Source organism: Vipera berus, assembly GCF_964194415.1.
Source record: "Vipera berus genome assembly, chromosome: Z".
In the NCBI taxonomy this organism is placed as follows: Eukaryota; Metazoa; Chordata; class Lepidosauria; order Squamata; family Viperidae; genus Vipera; species Vipera berus.
This window is the reverse complement of record NC_138205.1, coordinates 102,500,942-102,522,643: the sequence shown is the minus strand read 5'-3', so window position 1 is coordinate 102,522,643 and position 21,702 is coordinate 102,500,942. Positions and strand designations below refer to the sequence as shown.

General features: G+C 39.7%; 1 protein-coding gene across 1 annotated transcript in view; it reads left to right on the top strand.

The window, feature by feature from the left end:
* Window positions 1-21,702, top strand: part of CASD1 (CAS1 domain containing 1) — a 51,419-nt gene that overhangs the window by 18,350 nt on the left and 11,367 nt on the right. The window contains exons 7-13 of the mRNA XM_081344863.1: window positions 2,290-2,413; window positions 5,739-5,953; window positions 6,785-7,210; window positions 7,938-8,027; window positions 8,920-9,039; window positions 11,520-11,676; window positions 16,900-16,979. Coding sequence (XP_081200989.1) covers window positions 2,290-2,413; window positions 5,739-5,953; window positions 6,785-7,210; window positions 7,938-8,027; window positions 8,920-9,039; window positions 11,520-11,676; window positions 16,900-16,979 — 1,212 coding nt within the window. The remainder of the gene's footprint in view (window positions 1-2,289; window positions 2,414-5,738; window positions 5,954-6,784; window positions 7,211-7,937; window positions 8,028-8,919; window positions 9,040-11,519; window positions 11,677-16,899; window positions 16,980-21,702) is intronic.

The following is a 21,702-nucleotide window of genomic DNA, read 5'->3' as shown; positions in this document are numbered from 1 at the left end:
CACCCTGAAGGGGTGGAATGAAGGAAGGAAATCCCAGGGACTTAGGAGAGATGGCGGTCTCCCCGAATGGTCCAGGAGAAGCCTCCCAGAAACCAACAGAAGAAAGGCTGGCTAACTCCATGTCCAGTCACAGCTGAAAACAACGGAAGTCATAAGCTTTTAAACTAAGTGGATTTTAAACAGCATGCTTGAATCTGGGTAAGAATATTGATTTTCTCTATCCTACCTATTTTCCCGAAGAAGAAAGTCCCAAAAATAAGAGATCTCCGGGGGAAAAAAGGGGGATTCTACTCCCTCCTTTTGGTTACCGGAAGTGGCGAAACTTACCCTTTACAGAGAGAGAAAAAAGACTAGGAAGACCTGAAAAATGAGCAAACGCTGACACCTACTGGTGGGTGAGGATTTTTTTTCTCTGACCCTCAAAGTTCTTAAAAAATGCAACTGTATAAACAAAGTGAGAGTAACAAATCTGAAGCAATGAATACTTTACAAAAGGAAACATATGATAAGCAGCAACAATTTCAAAGGACAATGATTTTAAACCACAAAGAAATATAGAACAACCTTGAGAGTATGAATCAACTTATCTCCAACTTAATTTCACTCCAAGAAATTTCCCAGGAAAAATACAGTAGAGATGACTGAACATAATTCTGAGGATAGAGACTTAAAGATGGAACCGTATAAAATAAAAAATCATGATTTAATTCAAATGGAAAATATTTCAATATGTCCAAGCAACTTTGAAGATAAGGAAAAGATGAGAAAAATACTTTACAGGGAAACGAATGATGCAGCAAAACATACTGATTAAGAAAGACAATGGCCAGAGAAAAAAAGATTAAAATGGAAATCAAGAAAATAGATAATGGGACTTATCAGAGAGAATACTTAAAAAAGAAACATTTGTTTGAATATGGCTAAAAATGGAAAAACTTTGGAACATATTACTCTTAGAGAAATGATTTTTTAAATATAATTAATACAATATGTTTTTTTTCTTTTTCCTTTCTGTAAAAAAAAGTTGAAATGATTTAAACAAAGCAAACGTTTTAGTTATTTAAATGTGACGATAAAAGCATAAAAATGTGTTTTGAATGAGAGTTAAAGGATTAGATGATTAGATCTACTGAATGGAATGCTTAAAGTTTAAATAGTTTAAATACATTCTCAGCTATGATCAAAAAGAATAAAAAATTGAGGGAATAAATATATATTAAATTAGGAGGGATACATATCTTCAGTCATATTTTATTTTTTGTATCAGTGCTTTTTCTTTTTTCTTTTTTTCCTCTTTTTTGTCTCTCTCCTCTTTTCTCTTCTCTTTCTACTTTTTACTTGTTGATTAAGTATGATAAAAGTATGAGAGGGCTTATATGGAAAAAATAGAATTAAATCCACCAATGTAAATGTAGTTAATTGTTGAGAAAATTGTCACTAGTAAGAATATTTAGAATTTTGGGGGGAGAAATAAGCTGAAATAAGCACGGTAACAGGATTTACGATAAGGCAACTAAAATGACAAATAGGATTATTGGAAAAACTATATACTTAATTGTTGTTTATCAAAATAATGAGAATTGTTTTAATCTAATATAAAGAAAGATACTTTAGAGAAAGGGGAAATCATAGCAAGCTTGTTGCCAAGCATCCAGAATATAGTCAGATAACCATGGGGGAATGTGGCATGCAGTACGACATTTTATATGGGTAAAAGTGCCTTACAGGCTGTCATAATTTTGAAAGGTCATAAAATGATCAATTATAAGTCAAGCATTGCTTGGAACTGGCAACTCCATTGTTAAGTAATACAATCATAAAGTGAAAAATCATGTGACTGCACTGCACAGTTCTGGTTGCAGTCATAAAGCAAATCACACAGTTATTAAATGCAATGTCATATGACCACAATTTACAACTTCCTGCTATCTTTCCTATTTGCTAGCCAAAAGCCAGCAGTGAAGATCTCAAATGTTGTTCATATTACCATAGGACACTGCAGTGACTACAAGAACCAATCATAAATCTCCTTGTTCAATGCTATGAGAACCTTGAACAGTTGCTAAATGAGTGGTCCTTAAATGAAGATTACCTGCATACAAAAATAAAACTTATAATAAGGATGCCTTTATATATTTACACACACACACACACACACACACACACACACGTCTTATTTTTAGAAATGTCTCAAAGCTGTTATAAAATATATCAATTTGTTGCTTATAAAATTTCTGAAATAGCAACAGTTTTAATTCATTGTCTTTTAATATCCTTTTAATATTTTAGTGGTCTATAAAAATTCATAATGGCAGCAATGAAGCACTCACACAGTACAGAATCAACATCACTTCAATTGCACCTCTTCTGGAAAAACTGGCAAAGAGTAGTGATGTCTATTGGATCTTACAAGGTAAAATTTATGTTGTATTGCACATTGGTGTATTGTTGTGACTTGGGACAAGCTAAAATAATTACTTGAAGGTGAAGTTATGTGAAATGCTTGTAATTTTTGTTTAGCATTGGAATGCCAGATTTTTTCTAAGATCAGCTGCTGAAGTTTGCCCTGTATTGTGGATCATTACTGCTCCATTATTAAATTTCTGTGAAATCACATTTTGTACTGGAAGTAGCTGTTAACACAATATCTGAGCAAATATTGAAAAATATTATTAACTTCTTTTGGAACAGATGATTTGCTCTAATTTGCATTAGAGATTACAAAATTACACAAAATGCGTATTTAAATAATAGCCTAGAATTTTCCTGATCACCTAAAACAGACATGTCAAACACAAGGCCCAGGGGCCAGATCCGGCCCACGAAGTGGTTTCATGTGGCCCATGAAGCCATCCTGGAAACTGAGGGAATGGCCCCCGCTGCCTTGGCTCCGGCCCAGGCTGTCAGGAGCCAATGTACAGTTTTGTGGTGGTCATCTATGCTGAAATACATTCAGTCTTAGCTCCACAAGGCCATCTGGAAACAGTGAGGGACCAGCCCCTGCCGCATCGGCCCCGCCCCCTGGGTGCACGCTAGGGAGATATCACCCTTTGTGAGGAATGAAGAAATGCACCATCGCCTGGAAGTGGCCAGCACATGGCCCTGCCTACTTCGGGCAGGCTAGGGCCTGGGCAGCGTTGTGCTTCTCTTCAGATTTGTGTCACCCGGCTCAGCCTCTCGGCGCTGTGAGGAGAGGGCCATGTGCTGGCCACTTCCAGGTGATGGTGCATTTCTTCATTCCTCATGAAGGATAACACTTCCCCAGCTGCGTTTCTTGCCTGTTTTTCTCCCTCATCTCAAATATTTTCCCATCACTCTGTTCTTAGAAAGGAAGGAGAGGGAGGGTCTGAGGGAAGTCTTGCCTTAGTCCTTCCCTGCTGCCCTTTCACCATCCCCTTGCCCCCTCCTCCTGGCCTAACCTGGGTTGTCTCCCATCCTATTGCTAAGGAAGCTTTGGATACAAAGCCAGGTCTCCTTACATGGAGAGGAAGTGGGCCTCCCTCTTGACATTGCCCTCATACCCATCATGAGCAACCTGGCTAAGGAGAGCAAGCACAGCAGCTGGGCACCCCCTTGGGTAAGTGGGGGTGGGCTTAGTGCTGCAGGTGCTTGAGGGCTCGGCTGGGCATTTGACCTTCGCACCACCGTCCAGCCTCCCGCCTCACATGGCCTGAGAGGAACAGTGAGGCTCCTCCAGTGGACCATACCTTGGCACTTGCCCCAGTCCCATCTCCTTCTGCCAGAGACCCTCAGATTTGTCCCACTCCTGCCCAGGCCCCCATAGGCACCATTGACGCGAACAATGTAGAGCTGGCCATGCCCACCCAGTAGGTCACACACACTCCAGCCCCGCCCACCCAGTAGGCCACACCCACCCTGGCCCCACCCACCTGGCCCCTCAAGGGTAACTGCAATGCTGATGTGGCCCTCAATGAAATTGAGTTTGACAGCCCTGACCTAAAAGGAAAAAAAAGTCAGCTTAAAAAATAGGGGTTACTGTTAGACCTCTTCGCTATGTAGAATTCCAGAATAACTATCAGAGTAATGGTCTTCAGTTAAAATTAAGAAAGTATTCCCAAATATGGACAGTTCAATGGCAGAAATTAATTGTATATAGAAGTGGGACTCCATTTAATTGAAAAAAAATTCAGGCAGACGATATACAGCCACCTCTCAAGTATGCTTTGGGTAGCTGGATTAAACAGCTAGCTTTATGTATTACTTAACTCCTTTGTGGAATTATAGTACCCTAATTGGGGAAGGCATTCTCAAATTTATTCCCATATACTGGGAACAAAGATAATTTGAAACTTGGATAATAAGTCTTTTTTCAGCAACTTTTCTAATTAAAATTATAAGGATGGAATTCAGTAAGAACTCAGTCCATTTTTTACTTATTTGTGTGAAGAAATATTTACCGTATTTTCCGGCGTATAAGACAACCCCCTACTTTTCGTGTTAAATTATAGGGTTTGGGCTAATAACTCAATATTTCACTTCCTGGCACACAATCTGCATATTAACAACTCGTTTAGCGTTAGTACCCTTTATTTATAAGTGCCACGATGTTGCTAAAATAAAAGAGGTAAACTTCGTGACCCTCCCAGCCCGTGCATAAAACAGAAATGAAAAGGCTTAAGCCTTTCTGTTCCCAAATACCAAGGTTTCCCCCGAGTTTTGCGCAGTTAAACAAACGGCATTTGCGTATTAATGTTTCTCCACGGAGCACAAAATTCGCCCGAATTAAGGAAAGTGGGGAGCTAAAGAATCTGGGACTACAGGGAATACCTCTGGCACGACAGGCAACCCTGGGAAACACGAGGACTGTAGCGGCACGCTCAGTTTGCACAATCCGATCCAGAAAGCGCCCGGAGGCTCCTTCGTTACTTCTAACTGCAGAACGTCTCCACGTCCCGCCTGCCTTGCCTTTTAAACCCCGCCCCCTTTTCCCCTGTAACGTTTCTCTGCTCCGCCTGCTCTGTGATTTGCCCAGCTTTGCTCCTTCCCCGCCAAATGGGTGCCTCGCCTTCTTTTCTCTGAGCTCTCTTGCCTGGTGCGCTGCTGCTCTCAGTTCCACACTCCGTGACCAGGCAAGCAATTCTTCTGGTCGGCGCGAGTCAGGCGGTGCCTCGGCGTGAGCAAAGGTGCTCCCTTCCTACGGTCGAGCGGGGCGCCTCTGGGGACTGCCTGCCCCTCCTCTCATTGGGGACCTGACAGCCAGCATTGGAGGCGCTAGCATGGCCAGTCCTAGAGAGAGCAACGGCGGCAGCTGCAGTAGCCGCCCCAGAAGCTGACAAGAGTTTGCCCTCCATCACCCGGTCGCCGTCAGCCGCTTTACCACGGGTCGCCATGCCTACCTCCATTCACCCAGCGATCCCGCCACCCAGCAGAAAAGAGAAAAGATCCGAGAGGTATTTTTCCGGCGTATAAGACGACTCGGCATATAAGACGACCCCCCAACTTTTGAGGTGATTTTCATGGGTTAAAAAGTCATCTTATACGCCAGAAAATACGGTAACATTAATTTATCACAGCTATTTCATTTGGCACCAGCCACACTAGTTTTTCGAACTGTTATTAAATGGCAGTTTGTTTCACTGAAATTTAGTGACAATCAAATATGCCATTGTTGCTAAAAGGGTGTAGACAAGTGATTTTCTACTGCCTTGGAATTGAATATTTACTTATTTGTTGCTTTGGTGTATAAAGTAGTAACTCAGGTATTCTTATCAATTCAGATCCAGTTTATGAGGATATGTTGACTGAAAGCAGGAAAATGATCACTAATGAGAAAATAGATGCTTACAATGACGCAGCGGTCAGTATTCTGAACAGCAGCTCAAAAAATTCAAAAGCTAAAGTAAAAGTTTTTAGTGCATCTAGATTAATAGCAGAAGAAACTATTATTCAATCATCAGACGGCTTACATCTTCCTGAATCAAGCAGAGAAACAGTGAGTAATCTCTGAAACTATTAGCTATTAGAAATGATAATGATAATGAGAAAAAATAGCTCTAGATCTTAAAATAATATGACTAATTGAATGAACTTTATTACTGTTTTAATAAGTATTGAAAAACTATCAAAACCACTTTCAATTATATACAGTGGAAATGTTTTGTAAAGGCAACATTTAATACCCTATAAATTTCATAAGATATAATATTATAGAAATTTGAATTAAATTGCTTAATATACTTAATTTAATTATTTTTCTTTCCCTGCATAAATCATTCCCAGTTAATTCAGATCATTTGATTGAATGCTTATATTCTCTCAAGTATGCAACAATTAAACTGACCTGAAAAAACTAATTCAAATTCAGTTTTGCCATTGAATTAATTTAATGAACATTATAAAAGTTGTAGGGTGTCAGTTTTAACATAATGTAACAAAAAATTACTCTGTATTTTATGGTTATTCTGTGGATTGTTAAAATCCAGAAAATTCCTATATTGTCTTGGAATTTTCAGCCTTTTATTTTGGTTAGCCCTATACTTCAGTTTTAAAAATCATTGAGATATGCCAACTGTTCCATGATGTAATGTAATGAAAGAGATTTTATCATGGATTTCCAATATCCAATCAGATGATAAGATGAAGAGTTAAGTATTTTCTTACACCATATTGTATTATTATTTTCACTGCTAAAATTAACTTTTTCAAAATTAATTTTATGCAAATAAAGATATTGTATTTGGTTTATAAAATGCACTTTAAAATTTAACAAAATGAACAAAATTCCACCGACAAAATTATGTTTTCAATTTTTGTTTTTCAATAGAGTGCAATGATTCTAATGAACAATCACTGCAACAAGATTGTGAAACCTATTGATGGCTCATGCTGCCAACCTCAGCCTCCTGTGACTTTGATACAAAAGCTAGCTTTTTGCTTTTTGGCTTCATCTGTAATTGGATATTTGATTCTTGTTCTCATTCGTCGTAACAATAACCAGAAGAACAAACTGTGCACTGATATGGAGAGTGGAGAAGAGAAAAAACCTGCCACTAATTCTTCAACAGTTTCTACTCTAGAGACACTTTTCCAGTCTTTATGTAAACTTGGCTTAATTATGGGCTATTTCTACTTGTGTGATAGAGCAAACCTATTTATGAAAGAGAACAAGTTTTATACTCATTCATCATTTTTTATACCAATCATTTATATCTTGGTGTTAGGAGTATTTTACACAGAGACTACTAAAGAGGTATCTTTTTTGTGCTTAAATTAAGAACTTAGATTAAATAAAACAAACAGTAATTGCAAAGAGTAGTGGCCTTTATTGTTTCATTATCACTGCTTTTAGATATTAAAATCTTCAATAAAATGGGAAATAAGAGTTTATTTGGGAAATAAATTGAGAGTTTAGTCCCATGCATTTTCTTGGAAGCCAGTCTCATTGGATGCAGGGACTTGAATCAGCGTAATAAACTAAAGAGATTATGTTGTAAAATCACTAAAAAGAAAATTGTACTTTATGAGCAATTGTATAAATATAGTTTATTATTTAATCCTATTTTTATTCTTTCTACCCAAAATTATTGACAATGTTATTTCAGTGGACAACATTTAGTCAGCCAGTGACCTTAAGCAAAGAGGTACCTAAAATGCCTGTGGCCATTCTTCCCCTAAAAGTTCTTCATAGAATATTGCATCAGAAATCACTTTCTGCTGTGTTTAGAAAGCTAACTGGCAAGAAGTATATTAAGTTTGTTAGCTGAAATCAAAAAGGTTTGATGGTCTTGCCGCTTATTCATAGCGTTCTGTGCAGTCCTTTGTCTTGCAGTCCCTGTCAAATATTTCAGCATGCATACTTATGGTTAATTGCTGTTGTAATTAAAGCATGCTAATTTCAGATGTATTTACTGTATAGTAGTATTGTGGTTTACATAATTGTTCTTTAAACTAACTACTTTTTCCTTTATTTTGCACAGACTAAGGTGTTAAATAGGGAGCAGACTGATGAATGGAAAGGATGGATGCAGCTTGTCATTTTGATCTATCATATCTCTGGAGCAAGCACAGTAAGTAGTTTTTTAAAATATAATTATTTTTCAGGAAAATAGACCTTTAGACTACAACATTAAATTTAAAATAACCTTTTAAAACATTTGTTTCATGGGGATGGTTACAAATTGTTTTGAAACATGTACCTTTGTCCAAGTTTTCTTATTTTCTTGTATGAATAAAATATGTGAATAAAATATCAATTATTATCAATTATTGAAAATGACTGTATATTTTAAAAGTAACATTAAATATATTTTGTGTATTTAATACTACATTTATTATGCTTTCTTTGTCTTATCTTTATGGTTCTCAAATTAGAATACATCCACTTGTGGAAGAGGGCTTTAATTTTTTATTGGGGAGATTTGAAAAAAGTCCTGAAATAGGTGATAAGTTTATCTCTCCGTAAGATAATATTAAACAATACTAATTGATGCAAATGAAATATAATACCATTTATCCCCTCACTGGTGTGACTGCTCTTTAAAAGACCTGTTTTAATTATGGGGTTTTGTGCATAGTTTTAAGAAGAGTCATTATTTTGTTCTTATAATGCAGTAGTTGGAGTAATGCCCAGTCTACATATCTATAACATTTTGTTTGTTTATTACAAATGCTTTCATGTTGCTTAAGTTATCTGACTCTTAAGTCCTACATGCATACATATAAAAAGATCTGTCTTTCATCATGAAACCAATGAATGGTTAGTTGTGGATGTATTGAAAAGACCTATGAGACAAAATGTTGGAAATGAAGCTTTAACATCTAGTAATACAGAAATTTACTGAGCCAAACTTAAAATCAAATGGAAAGATAATCACATTACATATATCATTATTTTTAAATTGGAATTTAATCAGTGAGAATTATTTGGTATTTTTTAATGCTCCTATGTTTTTGTTATAGTTCTTGCCAGTATACATGCACATCCGTGTTTTGGTTGCTGCATATCTATTCCAAACAGGCTATGGACATTTTTCATACTTTTGGATTAAAGGAGATTTTGGGATTTATAGAGTGTGTCAGGTAAGCAATTTATATATGATGATCAAGATTGACTATAGTTAAAGGTAAAGGTTCCCCCGCACATGCGTGCTAGTCATTTCCGACTCTAGGGGGCGGTGCTCATCTCCGTTTCAAAGCCGAAGAGCCAGTGCTTGTCCGAGGATGTCTCTGTGGTCATGTGGCCGGCATGACTAGACGCCAAAGGCTCACGGAACGCTGTTACCTTCCCACCGTAGTGGTCCCTATTTTTCTACTTGCATTTTTACGTGCTTTCGAACTGCTAGGCTGGCAGAAGCTGGGACAATAACAGGCGCTCACTCTGTTACGCAGCACACGGGATTCGACCGACCAAACTGCCGACCTTCTGATCGACAAGCTCAGCGTCCCAACCTACTGAGCCACCGCGTCCCTCTGACTATAGTTACAAAATTCAATTAGTTCCTATTGCTGTTAGGTAATGTTTGGTGCTTTCTTGTAACATCCATTGAAGCTGTGCAAAGAATCATGTTTTCCTCTGAACCTGGCATCCTCTTTATACAAAACTTTCAGGTGTAGATTCAAATTCATCATTAGTGCTAATGGTGAATGGTAGATCTATTTTATCAAAGTTAAAACTTACAGGAAAGGGTTTACCAATGCCTGGACTTTTGTACCCATTGGAGAGAACTGATACACAGCTGTGCCTTTTAGGAAAAAAACTTTCCTTCATTTTCATATTGCGATGAGAAATTATAATAATGGAAACTTTGTTCTCAGCCTAATAAAATTAAAATTATAAGCAACTATTTTATAAAGCTGGTAACTGCAGACTGTCTAAGAGATCTAGATCTCACGCACTATAAAGAAAAAAAGAGTCTAGTTCCTAATCTAAAGTTCAAATAAACATTGGTTCCAAGTTTTAAATTGCCTGCTAGAATTCTTGAATCACTATTATTTTCAACCAAATTAAAATTTTTATAAGCTATCTGGCAGTAAATAATAAAAACAATAACAAAAGCAACACTTCATATGTATCTGGACTAAAAAAAGATGGGGGGAAAAAATCAAAGATATATTATTGTGGATCTTTTGACTTACCAAGATGCTACTGGAAACAGAAAGATGGCAAAATTGGCAGAACCACACAGTGATATCAAAGGGGTCCTTGAGCTATTTATTATTTGGGAACTACTGGGGACCATGAACCACGTTTAAGATTAATACTTGTGCCAGAAGTGGGGTTTTCAATTGTGATATGTGGATTGTATCAAGCTGCTTTTTTCAGCCTTAAGTGAGAGATAGTGATAGACAGGATAAAGATTGAGAACCAAGCAGACCAATGATAGTGATTGCCTCTCCCTCCCAACAAGGAGAGTCATGGAGAAGCTCCTTCCACATCCATGGCCACAGGAAAAAGACATTGGACCAAAAGTGTTAACTCATCTTGTAATGGCTTGTCCAATATATCCCATCATACTTTCAGTCCCTTGAGAGCTGTTTACAATCAAAATTTAGGCCTTAACTACTTTTCTTTGAAAGCAAACCATAATAGGTTATAGAAAATTTCACAGTAAGATCTTGATTTTATCATCCAGTTTATCTCTAAATTTATTGGGTGGAGATTTTTTTTATCTTGCTAATTCCTTGTATATGTATGTACTTGACTGCAAAATGATTAAGTTGGAGAACTTGGAAATTGCTCTGTGGGAGTAAGAGTATTAAAAGTTTCAGATGATACACCTTTAATAGCAAGATCTTGTTTCTGTTTTTTTTAACCATCTACAATGTATCAGGTGCTGTAATTGTAGAGAAGAAAACTGATATGATCAATATGTTTCTAAATATCTAATCATTAGCTGACTCAGTGTAATGTAATGTGTTTTCCCCTCTCAAGGTAGAATATACTGTTTTTGTGAGTGATTTTCAGTAACAGTGAACAGAGAGCTTGTTATCTTATTTTGCTTTCCTCCCCCAAATTAAGTGAGCTGGTATATTAATACTCATTCCATTAATTTTATTGTTCAAGTTTTATCAATTAGTTAATAAGTTTTAACATTAAGGTCCCTGCATGCAATAGGAATTGTGGGGAATACTTTCAGCACTGGCAGTATAAATAATCTTAACTTACTGTGTTGAACTGGAGTTCTGCAAATCTGCTTTAAACCATCTGACTGGCTGTATCATAGTAAAAGGGAGATATTTTGCCAAGATCTGAAAATCTATATTTTGAATATGTATTCCAAAATGAATACAGACTCCTGTTGGCTAAACAAGAAAATATTCTTTAATGGAGTTTTATGATTTTTTAAAACTCAGGTTTAACTCAACTTTTTTAGAGCCTGGACTACAAAATTATTTCCCCTCTAAATTGTAATAGAAGTAATCTAAACTGCAAGTGTACTTAAAGTAGTCTGACACTTCTGATGAAATTAAAGACAGTTTAAAATTCTATTAAAATGTACAAATAAAATTATTTAATATTTCATTGCCATATACTTAAGTATTTTTCTCAATATTAACAGGTTTTGTTTCGACTGAACTTCCTGGTTGTGGTGCTGTGTATTGTAATGGATCGGTCTTATCAGTTCTATTACTTCGTTCCTCTAGTCACTTTCTGGTTTTTAATTATATATATTACATTAGCTCTGTGGCCTCAAATTATCCTGAAGAAAGCCAATGGTAAATATTTCATTTTTACACCAAAAGAACTGTTAACATACCTAACAATCACCACCTAATACTCATTATTTTTCTACCAGCATTTGAATATCTTAAAAATTCTCTATTCATTTCCCCATCTTTGCTAAATAGGAATTTATTACAAGTTATATATGTGACTCTTTTTGTGTACAAAACAATGGTTTTCAGGTGGTCTTGGCCCAAACTGAACTATGAGGGTAATTTGGAAATAAACCTCCATTTGGTTATCAATGACAGATACTCACAGATACAGAACTTTTATTACCGTGGTTTCCGGTGTATAAGACTACTTTTTAACCCATGAAAATCTTCTCAAAAGTCAGGGGTCGTCTTATACGCCGGGTGCTGAAAATTTAGGGACAAGGCTGGCTGGAAAACCTGGAGCGGATCTCCCATTTAGTCTGCGCAGGGAAAGCAGGACCAATTGGAGAAGAAGCTGCAGTCTGTGATTTTTTACAGGCTGGGGTCTGGGCGTCTTTTTTTCTAAAGTTGAAGACCAGCTGTAGTATATCCCAACTTGAAAGGCAGGTGGGGAAGCCAGCAGCCAGAGCAGCGGCTTAGCTCTAAGAACACATTTGACTCAGAAACTGGGCAGGCTGGTTGGAAAACCTGGAGCGGATCTCCCATTTGGACTTTTTTTTTAAAATCCCATTTATATCCTGCCCTTCTCCGAAGACTCAGGGTGGCTTACAATTTAAAGCACAAATCAATGTGCTTAGCAATAGCCTTCATTCTGTGTATATGCCTGTTTATTAGGGCTTTCACCACCACCCCCAAGCAGCATTATTACAAAGTCAGCTTATTGTCCCCAACAATCTGGGTCCTCATTTTACCTACCTTGGAAGGATGGAAAGCTGAGTCAACCTTGAGCCTGGTGGAATGCGAACCTGCACTAATTGCAGGCAGCTTGTGTTACTTAAGGCTCTGCACAGGGAAAGCTTTAGAGTGAATTAGGAAAAGTGAAAAAGTGAATTAGGAAAATAGGGAATGGTTGCTGGAATCAGGGGCTGCCACAAAGAAGAGGGAGTCAAGCTATTCTCCAAAGCACCTGAAAGCAGGACAAGAAGTAATGGATGGAAACTAATCAAGGAGAGAAGCAACCTAGAACTAAGGAGAAACTTCCTGACAGTTAGAACAATTGACCAGTGGAACAACCTGCCTCCAGAAGTGGTGAATGCTCCAACACTGGAAGTTTTTAAGAAGAGACTGGACAGCCATTTGTCTGAAATGGTATAGGAAGGTTTCCTGCCTTAGCAGGGGGTTGGACTAAATGACCTCCAAGGTCCCTTCCAACTACTACTACTACTACTACTACTACTACTTCTTCTTCTTCTTATTATTATTATTATTATTATTATTATTATTATTATTATTATTATTATTATTATTATTATTATTATTATTATAGTTTAATCCACTTGCACTGTTTTATGTTTACATGTTTGATGACAAACAGCCTTATGTTTATAAGTGACAGTTTTCCTACTAAGCACCTGCATGTCATAAGCATTTGAATTAAAATTACCATATTAAAATCAAATCTGATGTTTTTTAATTTTTATTTGGTGTGCGTTGGAAGAGGGGTAGTCTTTTTTTTTTATTTAAAAAGTTTTACAGTACATTTTAACTTTAATCCCCCCCTCCCCCACCCCTATCTAACCCTCCCTATCCCTCTCCCCCATTCCCTCCTCCCCCCCCCCGACTTCCCAGAGCTAAATACAGGGTATAAAAAAGAAAAACAAACATTAAGCATCCATATGCTATGACAATAAACTATTAATTCTATCACCCTCTAGCTCATGTAAAATGATTACAAACAATATTACTATTACAGATAAGGAAAAAAAAGAAAGAAAACAGAAAAGAAACTTTACTCAAATACTAAATAAAATTTCTTAATCCCAATCCTTATTCATATTAATTTCAAAAAAGAAAAAAAAAATTAATCTACGATTTACATTCTCCCACATTTCTCTAAATTCTAAACAAATTCTCAATTACGTGCCAAAAGCGCCTATCTCTATTAACCTTGTTAATCTCCAACCAAACTGAACTATGATCAAAAATAGTTCTTGCATATATCACACCAAATGTCTCACAGTTCCAGATCATCCATCTATACGTCTAGGACACCATTCCAATCTCCAATGAAAATAAAATAAAAAATTTAAAAAATTTATAATCCAATTAAGTAACCTTTATATGTAGTAAGTTAAAAAAAATCAACTTGTTATTGATTAGGAGCTTGCGTACCCAATCTTAAATTCAATAAATACTTTTAGTCCATAACCCTAATATACGTTTCTTGCAAACAAATAGCATCAGTCTTAAATTATTTTAAATATTGAAAAACTTTCTCCTCTATGATGAATTTAATCCATTGACATTCTAAATTAGAGATTTAGTCACCAATCTTGACGCTCCAAAGCTTTTGGAGCACGTCTGAAATGACCCCTGTATCTTCTTTGGACCGCGCCCTTCCCACAGCTTCACTATAAGTACCCTTTGGAGGTTCCATGACTTTCTGCTTGTCTTGCTCTTGCTCCCGTCTCGCTCGTCTTAGGGCGGCACGCGTCATCCTCTGCTCTCCAGCATGAGAGGCTGTAACTTGATCCCCTCCAGCACCGTTCTCCTCTGTCTGTCTATCTGCAACATCTTGAGGCTTTTCCTCGCCATGTCCCTTTGCAGCTTCCAGAAGTAATAGGGGGGTTGCTTTTAACACATTGCTATAAAAATCACGTGCCTGGGCCACAGTAATCAAACGATGTCTTTTACCTTCGTGCATCACCACCAGACCAACTGGAATCTCCCATCTAAACTTGACATCACATTTCTTAAGTTCCTGTACAAGAAATGCAAAATCTTTCCTTCTCCTTAAAATCTTTGGAGGAATCTCTTTTAAAACCAAAACTTCTTGCTCAGCAACTACCAATTTAGTATCATAAGCAGCTTGAATGACTTCATCTCTAATTACTCTCTTTGTAAAATAGACCACCACATCTCTGGGTAACTTCCTCTGTCTTGCAATCCATGAATTTACACAAAAAAATTTATCCATACTTCCCTCAATTTCAGATGCTGGCTGGCCCAATACCGGTTCCAAAGCCTCAGAGATCAGCTGCTTTAAATCTTCTTTAGAATTCTCCTTTAAACCCCTAATTCTAATAGCATACTGCATCTGTTGGTACTGAACAAGGCTCAATTCTCCGTCCATTTTGTCCCTTATATTTTCATTCTCTAATACCTTTGCTTCTAATATAGAGTTCTTTTGACTGAGATCCTCCACTTTTACACCCAGCTGTTGCACACATTCAGCTACACTTTCAATCATAGACAACATGTCTACCCTCATTGCTCTAAACCTCTCTTCCATCTTCTTTTCCAATTTCTCCTCCAGCTTTTTCAACTTTTCATCCATCATATCAGACATTAACCGTGAATGCTTTTCAAGGGCATCTTGTAAATCCTTAAGCGTCAGTGCCGGAGGAAATGCAGGAGGAAGCAGAGCTTGCAACGAGGTCTGTTGCACCGGGGAAGACCCCGCACTCCGAAGAGCTTTAGAAGTCTTGGCCGCCATCTTTCCCCACTTTCACTTATTGCGCACTTTCACTTTAAAGCTATAAAATCCATTGAGTTAGAGAGTAAAGCTAAAAGTCCACATCACCTTGACCTCCTGTACCGCTCTGCCTGCATCTTGATACTCAAAAGTATTTCCTTTTGGCAGGGGTGGTTGCTAACGCCTGGCTCTGCTCCAAAAATCACGGAGCAGAGACGCTGCGCAGCTCGGAGCAACCCAGGCTTCGGGGGGGCTCAATCCTTCAGCCGCCCAAACTCTCAGCTCAGGCGGCCACGGAGAGCTCAACCCCTACCTGGGGCCTCACCCCCTCCTCTTCTCCCGAGGAGGGGGCTTCAAATCCATCTAAACAGCTGATCGGTGCTGTTTACGATGGAAAAAACACAGCTGCGGAGCGGGCAGCCCGGAGACGGCTGTCTTCGGCGTCGCGTCGCCACCGGAAGTCGGAAGAGGGGTAGTCTTATACGGTGAGTATAGCCCAAACCCTATAATTTAACAGGAAATGTAGGGGGTCGTCTTATACGCCCAGTCGTCTTATATGCCGGAAAATACGGTATATCCATTAAAAAACTACAGCATTCCATTACTTTTTGACATAATCGCCATTCAAATTGAGGCACTTGTCACTGTTTTACAAGGTTTGAAATTCCTTAGTAATAGTCGCTCGGTGCCAAATCTGGGCTATAGGGAAGTGATCAAAAACATACCAACAGAAATGCTTCAGAAGTTATTGGGTACATCTAGCGGTGCGGGTGAGCATTATTGTGAACCAACACCACACCGGAAGTAGTGCCATAGAAAATGTGAAGATGCTAAAGGAGTACTTTCAGTGAAGTTCATGGAGCATAGTTTGACCATCAATTCAGAAGTCTACTGTGAAATGTTATGAAAACTCAGATGAGCCATCTGTAACAAGCATCGGGGCATGCTAACTTCCGATAATGTTCGGCTGCACACCACTAGATGCACCCAAGAACTTTTGAAGCAGTTCTGTTGGGATGTTTTTGATCACCCCCCTATAGCCCTGATTTGGCACCGAGCAATTACTACTAAAGTATTTCAAACCTTGTAAGACATTATGACAAGTGCTTCAATTTGAATGGCGATTATGTCAAAAAGTAATGGAATATTGTAGTTTTTTAATGTGTATAATAAAGGTTCTGTATCTGCGAGTGTCTGTCATTGATAACCAAATGGAGGTTTGTTTCCAAATTGCCCTCGTATGTATATGGAGTAAAATGAGTTTCTTTCTTTGGATATGATTACTATGGAAAGAAGTAGTTCAATGCAGTAGAAAGGTTTCCTTGGAGATAATGTGATCAGGTGTTGTTGATGGTTGTGATGATTTCTGAATGGAGTGTCTGGAGGAAAAGTGCTGGGAAGATTGGAGATGGGGAGGGGGGAGGGCTAACATACAGATGATGCATTACAGCATGAACACAGTACTCTTGCAGCTCAATATATGATCGTCCAAATCCCACTAAGAAGGTGTTATTCAATCTACAGACCTATTCATGGGATTTACGGGATTGTTGCATATAACATAAGGTGTTTACTGTATTAAAAATAATATGAAATATTTCTCTAAAAATGAATAATTATTTCTCTTCGTTCTTGCTTTTCCACAGGTAGTTTCTTCTGGCATTCTGGCTTGCTGTTAAAATTAGGATTCCTGTTTGTCTGCATTTATTTTTTAGCGTACTCCGAGGTTTGTACTGTACTTTAGTGTGGTAGAATGCAAATTCAACTTAAAATTAACACTGTAGGGAATGCATTCACAATGTTGAAACAGCAAAGTAACAATTTAGTGTGTCTGAAAAGAACAGGGAGTTTTGTCAAGCTCTGTGGTAATGGATTAACCATTTTCTGACAAATTGGGTGTTGAAATCCCTGACAGTCCAAAGAATGGTGCATCTGTTTTCATAATGAACATTAACCTATGCTCTTTTATTATGGAGAGAGAGTGTTAGATATTTAGTTTTAAAAGCTTTTATGTTTTTTATTTTTCTGCATTTACTATAACTAAACATGGTAGTAGAATATTAGAACAAAAATGTTCCAAAAAGAAGTCAAGGAAAAGAATATTTGAATGTTTTATTAAGGATATGTGTGTGTGCACACCCATACAAAGAAACAAACAAAACAAAGCATATTCTGAAACAATTACAAGAATTGCCAAACCACCGCAGACAAAAGGATATTGTGGAGCTTAAAGGCTTGTGAACCATACTGAATTTTTCAGTATTTCTGGATAAATATGACCTAAAATGATCTATTCTTTATATGTCCTAACTAAACAAATATAATTTTGACTCATTTGTTTAATTGGGTTCTCTTTATCTAGTTTTAGGATTTGTCTGGAAATCATATTTATGCAAAAATATTTTTAGAAAGGTTCACAAGTGTAAGTATACAATTGTATAGATAATATAACTTAATTCCAAAATAATCAGAAAGTTTTTGTTTTTGTAATAAAAGTGTACAGTTATAGAAACACAGCTGAAGCATGAGTTTTATATATTTTTCATGTTTGAGACATATGGTTATATGCTTGTGTTGTTACATAATGCAATAATTTACTTAGGCGTGCAGATATTGCTATTTACCATATGCTACACTATTTACAGATACATATATGGATTTCCATGGAGACATGGATCATATTACAATTAGTTCTCTTAACAACAGTTTGTTTAGTGACCGTTTGAAATTATAACAGCACCGAAAAAATTACTTATTACCTTTTTCACTTGACTGTTATAACATCCCTATGGTCACATGCTCACAATTCAAATACTTGGAAACTGACTTGTATTTATGATCATTGCAGTGTTCCAAGGTCATGTGATCACCTTTACCTACCTTCTGACAAGAAAAGTCAATGGGCTAGCCAAATTCACTCAACAACCATGTTACTAACTTAACAACTGTAGTAATTCACTTAACAACTGCAGCAAGAAAGATCATAAAATGGGAAAAAAATACATACCGTATTTTCCGGCGTATAAGACGACTTTTTAACCCATGAAAATCATCTCAAAATCATCTTATACACCCAGTCGTCTTATACACTGGAAAATAGTACATAAATCAATCGAGCGGCCCCATTCTTGCAAAGGAACTTCAAGCCTCCTTAGTCCAGTCCCCCCTCCAACGTGACTCTCCCTTCCCACCCCCAAGAGCTTCTCAGCCCCTTCCCCTCCCCCTTGCAAACGCCAGACCCTGGGAGCTCTTGCGTTTATTCCAAAGGGTGGGTGGAAGGAAAAGCCCCTTTCGGCTCCAGCTTGGCTGCAAGTCAGCGAGCCCGGGAAGGCACGCCCTCCCCTCTCACTGTGGAGGAAGCAAGGCAGGCTGGCGTCTGGCGGGAGCCGGCAGGGCAGTCCTGCGCACGCACGCGCTCCCCGACTCCTAAGGAGTCCTCGGGGAGCCATGGCAGGCGCCTCACGCTCTTCCCTCTTGAAGCAGCATCAGAGCCGTCCGGCGTCGGGCGGGAGCCAGCAGGGCAGTCCTGCGCACGCGCACACTCCCCGGCTGCTAAGGAGTGCTCCTTAACAGCCGGGGAGCGCGTGTGCGCAGGACTGCCCTGCCGGCTCCCGGACGGCTCCGCCGATGCTGCTTCAAGAGGGAAGAGCGTGAGGCGCCTGCCATGGCTCCCCGAGGACTCCTTAGGAGTCGGGGAGCGCGCGTGTGCGCAGGACTGCCCTGCCGGCTCCCGCCAGACGCCAGCCTGCCCTGCTTCCTCCACAGTGAGAGGGGAGGGCGTGCCTTCCCGGGCTCGCTGATTTTCCGGCGTATAAGATGAAAAATCTTGAAAATCATCTCAAAAGTTGGGGGGTCGTCTTATACGCCCAGTCGTCTTATATGCCGGAAAATATGGTAACAAATATCTCACATAGTAACAGAAATTTTGGACTCAATTGATGTCATTAGTTGAGAACTACCTGTACATATGTATCCATACATGGATGTCCACAAAGAGCAGAGGATACAAATGATGAAACTTGTGTGATGACATCACTTCAAGTGTATCCCTTTGATAACATGGTTTGCAGATATTGCTGACTATATACTATGTTTCCATATTTTTAATCATTCCATTTTATAATTAGCCTTTTAATCATGAAGAATTTTAGTACAGTAAATGTGCTCTTGAGAAGGCAAAGGTCTAGAGCAGGGCTTTTCAACCTTTTCACCCATTGTACCACTTTTAGAATATGGCAGTGTCCGAGTACCACCAGTCGCCCAGCAAGGTGTCAAAAACTTGACCCCCAAAAAAGAGGGGAAAAATGATAAAGTACTGGTACTTCGACTTACAGCAATTCGCTTAGTGACTGTTCGAAGTTACCATGGCACTGAAAAAATGACATGACCATTTTTCACACTTATGACTGTTGCAGCATCCCCAGGATCATGTGATTTACATTCAGATTCATGTGATTCCTAGTTATGATGATCACAGTGTCCCAGGGTCATGTGATCACCTTTTGCAACTTTTTGACAAGTGAAATCAATGGCCTGTGGGGGGGGAACAGCTCATCACTCAGGTTGCAGGGTGCCTGTGTGGGGGGAATCCATGGGTCTCTGGTGAAGGGGGTGGGACTAGGGTGCATGCCCTCCTTCCTCGCTCTTTCCCATTGTCCCTTCCTTCCTTTCCTCCTTTATCCCTTCCTACTTCCTCCCTTCCATTGTCCCTCCCTCCCTCAGGTTGCAGGGTGCCTGTGTGTGGGGGGGGATCCATGGGTTACTATAGTGAATGGGCAGGAGAGAAACCAAACTTTTCAATAGGCATGTTATTGTTTATACTCTGAAGAGCAAATATTCCTACCTTTCTTCTTTCCTTTCTTTCTTCCTTCCCTCCCTTTGTCCCTTCCTTTCCTCCCACTGTCCCTACCTTTCTTCTTTTCTTCCTTCCTTGTTTTTCTTTTAACTTGATCATATTTGAAGAAGTTCTTTTTATTCTTCCACCAACCTTGGTTCATTCTCAGCAGTTCACAATTCTGGGCTTCTTCTTTTGTTACCTTTTTGTTTTTCCAGTTCTTCCCTAAGATTTTTGGGTCGCTTCTTCTCTTCTTTTCTCCTCCATTCTCCGAGCAATTGTGCTTTCAACAACTCCAACTACCCCACCCCATCCCACCTCGTCTCCTTTCCCCATTATTTCCTCTTGCTACCAGGCACTCTCAGTTTAGGAAAACCGCTTTCTGAAGTCCAAGATAGGGAGGTATCAGACACAGTCACACTTCCATTGCAGTTGTCCTTGAAAGTCCCGAAATTGGGCTTATTTTGCTTCCATAAAGATCGTTCTTTCCCACGCGGTCTTTGGCTGCCTCAGAAGATGCGATGGGCCTTGCTCCTTATTGGAGACACGCAGAGGGAAGCCAGAAATCCACCCTCAGATGGGGGCGTCAGGTGGGGGCAGAGCCTGGAGGGAACTCTTCAGAGGGAACTCGCTACCCGCCCGACCACCTCCACGGCTCCTTCCCTTTGTGCTTCATATCTAGCTCTACGGCAGGCCTGCAAAGGGCGATGGGAGAGGAGCGGGCGCAGGGCCAATCAGGAGCCCTGCTAGGGGGCAATGCCGCATGAAGAGAGAGAGAGAGAAGGGAAGTGCACGTGCCTCTCTGTCTCTCTCTCTGCAAATGGTGGAGGACTGGGAGCCATAGTTGAAGGCTGAAACGCCTTCAGCTGTAACTGCTTGCACGTGTTTGTATGTGTGTGAGAGCAGGGATCAATGCTGTTTTCCAGGTGATAAGTGCTTCTTCGGGGCTCAGCAGACATGCCGGGATCAGTGCTGCTTTCCAGGTGCTTATTTGGGGCTCAGCAGCTCCAGCTGGAGCCTGGCGCTGATCCTGGTGCTTCTGCTGAGCCCTGACTGCCCTGAAAAAGCGCCGAACAGCTGGAAAGCGGCACTGATCCTTGCACTTGAGCCCTGACAGCCCCAAAGAAGCGCGATCAGCTGCAAAATGGCGCTGATCCTTCCTGAGCCCTGGCAGCCCCGAAAAAGTGCCAATCAGCTACAAAGCGGCGCTGATCCTGGCGCTTGAGCCGTGGCAGCCCTGAAAAAGAGACAATCAGCTGCAAAGCGGCGCTGATCCTTGCTGAGCCCTGGCAGCCCCGAAAAAGGGCCAGTCAGGTGGAAAGTGGTGCTGATCCTGGTGCTTGAGCCCTGGCAGCCCCCAAAAAGCGCCAATCAGTTGAAAAGCGGCGTTGATCCTGGTGCTTGAGCCCTGGCAACCCCCCAAAAGTGCAGATCAACTGGAAAGCGGCGCTGATCCTGGCGCTTGAGCCCTGACAGCACCGAAGAAGCACCGATCAGTTGCAAAGTGGCACTTATCTTTGCGCTTGAGTCCTGGCAGCCCTGAAAAAGTGCCGATCAGTTGCAAAGCAGTGCTGATCCTTGCTGAGCCCTGGCAGCCCCGAAAAAGCGCTGATCA